The following is a 4,271-nucleotide window of genomic DNA, read 5'->3' as shown; positions in this document are numbered from 1 at the left end:
CATGCATTCAGGGACAGGAATGATGGCATTTATATTCAAACCAGACTAAATGGAGGCTTGTTCAACATCGCAAAGTTTAGAGTTAAAACCAAGATGAAAGGACTGGTTCTGAGAGGTTTCCTGTTTGTTGATGATGCGGCCTTGGTTGTCCACAGTAAACCTTCCCTGCAAAATATCCTGGGCACATTTTCTAAATCATGCAAGAGCTTTGGGATGGCAATTTGTCTCATGAAGAAGACTGTTTGTATGGGCTAACAGTTTGCTGTTATTCCATGCACATTTCTGTAAAAGCCTGAAATTCTTATTTTTCTAATTCTGTCAGTCAATTCAGTCTGAAGGTCAAGATTCCTGTTGATCATAGAACCCAAATAGCAAAAACTGTCAATGGCACCAAGAGATTTATCCTCTAGAATAATGTTATGTATTGGTTTTTCACCCCTTGGTATATGATAACAGTCTTCTTCTTCTTCTATAAGACTTGTGTGCTGTCACTCCTGCTTTATGGTTCAGAAACATGGACTACATATGCTAGGCATCTGTGAAGGTGAAGTGAACGGCTTCCAAGTGAGATGTCTGCATAAGATTCTGAGAATAAAGTGGAAATACAAAATAGCAAACCCAGAGGTACTAGAGCGTGCAGGACTGACACTTAGAAACCACTATCAAGAAGGAAAGATTGCAATGGATTGGCCATGTCAGAAGAATGGGAGAAGACCATATCCCCAAAAATATTTTGTACAGTGAGATTTGAGACGGCTCTAGAAAGCAGCATTACCCTCAATGCCAGTACCATGATGCATGCAAAAATGACACAAAGTCATTCAATATCAATGTAGAAAGTTGGGAGGAGTGCACAGAATCCTGCCCGATAGGGAGGGAACATCTGGCACTCGGTACAGCTCAACATGATGCGGCTTTGACCCAGAGGATGGGAGCAAAACGAGAAAAAAGCAGCATGCTGTGAACTTCAACTCCAACTTATCCAACATACGGATCTGTGAAACTTGTAACAACCTGTGTCACTCTTGAATTGGGCTCATCAGCCACAAACAGATTCATCAGGCATCTGACTAGACCTCTTATGCGTACACCATGATCCAGAGGATCAATGGTTGCCTACTGAAATTACTGTTTCTACTTCTCTTCCAATTTTTCTAGTTCATCCATTCTGCTGTCCTCAAATAGCTGCTTTTATTGCTTTTAAGAGCTGTACAGGACCAACAAGAGGACATGGCTACATCTACAGCAGTGGTTGGAAAAACAAAGGTATAAGTATCTATCCTTTCAGTATGAAGCATATCTATCCTATGACTGAATTCATTATATGGCAGTTCCTTTCAAACTGCAGGTCTGCTAAAGCAAGTGTTCAGCATTATGCTGGCTTTGCCTAGTACTGGACAGAGAAACCAGACAGCTAGCTAAGCAAGCCCTGTGCTATAAAGTGTAACAGGCATAATGCAATTCTCAGCACCCTGAATCCTATAGTACTGGAGATAACAATTCCTCTCCCTCTTTGCTAATGTAAAAAATACAGTTTTGCTGACATCCATTTAGACCAGTGGTAGAGAGCTAAGGAAGGGACTGGAGCAGCAGAGCAAAGCCTCCCATGCAATCCCCAGACAGCAGGAATGGACTGGGGAATTGCTGTGCTGCTCCCTTGGCTCAACTACCAGCCACAAGGAGCTGAGTGGAGGGGCAGTGGTCTTTGTTCTCTACAGGCTCCTCAAACTGAGGTCCACCTCCCAGCCACAAGGAGCTGAGTGGAGGGGCAGTGGTCTTTGTTCTCTACAGGCTCCTCAAACTGAGGTCCCCACCAAAAACATTCACTTTTATGAGAGGTCAACTTGCTTCGGGGTCCCCAGTCTGAAGAATGGGTAGGGGCTTTGCCCGGTTGCTCCAGTCTCTTCCCAAGCTAGTCTACAGAAGGGAATTGGAGTACCCATTCCCCAAAGCTGGGTGTCCCCAATCTGGGGAAACATGGAGAGTCCTTCCCCATTCTTCCATCATCCTGGGAATGGGAGGAGTGGAGCTGCTCCCCACAGCTTCCCCAGAATTGGATCATGCAACCTGGGGAAGATGCAAGGGGCAGGGGCTGGGGGGCAGTTGCAAGCTGGCCTGTACAACTCCCTTGACCAGAACATTTCTAGTCGTAGAAATTACTGAGAAATGAAAACCTGTTCCTCACTAGGATAAACAATGTATTGCCTGCTTTAGTTTCAACTTACACTTACTTTTTAATTATTTTCCCAAAGCAGGTTCTCCAACTCCAAAAATAAATAATAAATCAAAATAAAAAAGTTGTGAAATATGAATTAATTCAGGATTTTAAAACGATTCAGACAAATTAAGAATGAAGAATTTAAATTTATTTAAAATATCTTATCAGGAAATATTTCAACATATAGGATTTTGAAAGTCCTCTACTTTTTTACTTCAACATAAGCTACATTTACACTACAATGACTGAGATAGTTATAGTCTTGTACTTCCCTGAGTCAAAGCCAATCTCACCTCCAAGGACCATTCCAGCTTGACAGCACTTCCTCAAGCGGCATGCTGGACAGTTCTTCCTACGGATTTTATCAACTATGCAGTCATTCCTTCCAGCACATAAATAGTTATGCTGCCCTGCAAAAAAGAACAACCTGGAATTAACACAAAGTTTTTGAGTTTTTCAAAGCTATTCATATGTATAGACATCCAAAAATGAAAGATAATTGAAACCAAAGTCTGACTGTCATGATGAAAGAATCAAGAGAGATTTTTGAAGTTATATATTAGGCATTAATACCTGACGCAGTTTTACTATAGTAATATTTTGGTATTATTCTTTAGTAATATTCATTAGTCTTTTGTCATTCCAAAATAGGTCAAGGACAGTATGTATTGCTCAAATTGTCATACAATCAACATTTCAATCGCATAACAGAGCAAAAATGGTGATTATTCCTTTCATGCCTTTTCTTGGATCTTTTTTTTCCTTTTAAAATGCTGCTTCCTACTTAAAGGATTATTAAGGACATTTTCCCAGAAGGCTTCGGGGGCCAGACTTAGGGCCCTCAATTCTAGCTAAAAGTCAAACAGTTTGGGGGCACATAGCATCTCTCAGGACTCAGTCATTCTAGAATGCTTTATCCGCTCTACAATCCCTCACACTACACATGGGAAATGCCTATGCTACCTTGAATGCTGCTTGCTACCCTCCAAGTTCAGAACAGAGAGGAATAACAAACTATTATACACAGTAGTCTTAATGTGCAAAAGAAAATGTATACATTTTCCATAAAAACTTCTCTCTCACTCCCTTGTCTTTTGCATTCTAATTTCTCTCTTTTTATACATGTCTTTTCACAGCATCTGATGAAGTCAGCTTCAGTTCATGACAGCTTGTGCTATAGATCTACTTCAGTTAGTCTTTAAGGTGCAATCTAACTGGCCTTCAACTAGAACAACAACAAGGGACTCTTGAAGTTTAAAGGGAATACATAAACAAAAGAGGCTATTAGCTTTTATTGATCTTCGTTATTTATTTGGCATGGTGTTTTAACTTCTGATATCGTAGTATTTAGGAATCTCTTTATCTTTAGAGCAACTTACCCTCATAATATCTTTGTTAAGGGAAGACCAAGTGAGTGCTACCAGTTGACCCAAAAAATCTGTAGCAGAGCAGGAATTGAACCTGGGTACTTCAAGGTTGCTCTATGTTAGTGAAACCAAGGTGCCGTCTCTAAAGCAAGCATTATTCTACACCATGGGACCATCCTTATACTTTCTTTTTATATCTGTTAGTTATTCCAAGAAAGTGTAGCTTTTCAAGTTATTTAGGTCCCTCCACCCTCAAGGAAAGGAAGTGCTGAAGAGCACAGGCAAAAATCAGAAATGGGCACTTAAAACAGATTTAGGCTCAATCCAGCCTGGTGGCAAATGCACCAGCAGCTCTGGCTAGGCCCTGGAGTTGGGGCCACAGCTGCCACCACCACTGCTGCTATTGGCCTGGGCCAGGCTAGTCCAGAGCAGGAGCCAGAGCAAGCACGTGTTCTGTGCCCCAGGCTGGAGTGGGGCTGCCACCTGACAGAGCCAGAGCAAGGGTAAGCGGGGGGGGAGAGGAGGGGAAGAAGACAGGAGAAAAGGGCACAGCATGCCCAAGGCTGTGGGAAAGAGGGCAGAGGCCAGGGTGGAGTGGGGAAGAGGGGATAAGGAGGCAAGGTGTGAGGTGGGAAGGGGCACGGGTCAAGCTACTTCCCCCCAGCCGCCCCAAACTACATCTCCTA

The 4,271-nt window shown here is 42.5% G+C and overlaps 1 protein-coding gene across 1 annotated transcript in view; it reads right to left on the bottom strand.

Annotated features, from left to right (window-relative positions):
- The window catches only part of PGR (progesterone receptor), a 99,994-nt gene that overhangs the window by 56,534 nt on the left and 39,189 nt on the right, over positions 1–4,271 (bottom strand). Inside the window, exon 3 of the mRNA XM_025209313.1 lies at positions 2,512–2,628. Coding sequence (XP_025065098.1) covers positions 2,512–2,628 — 117 coding nt within the window. The remainder of the gene's footprint in view (positions 1–2,511; positions 2,629–4,271) is intronic.

The sequence above is a fragment of the Alligator sinensis genome, unplaced genomic scaffold, assembly GCF_000455745.1.
Source record: "Alligator sinensis unplaced genomic scaffold, ASM45574v1 scaffold18_2, whole genome shotgun sequence".
Classification (NCBI taxonomy): domain Eukaryota; kingdom Metazoa; phylum Chordata; order Crocodylia; family Alligatoridae; genus Alligator; species Alligator sinensis.
Note: the sequence above shows the minus strand (reverse complement) of the source record. Positions and strands in the feature narration are given on the sequence as shown.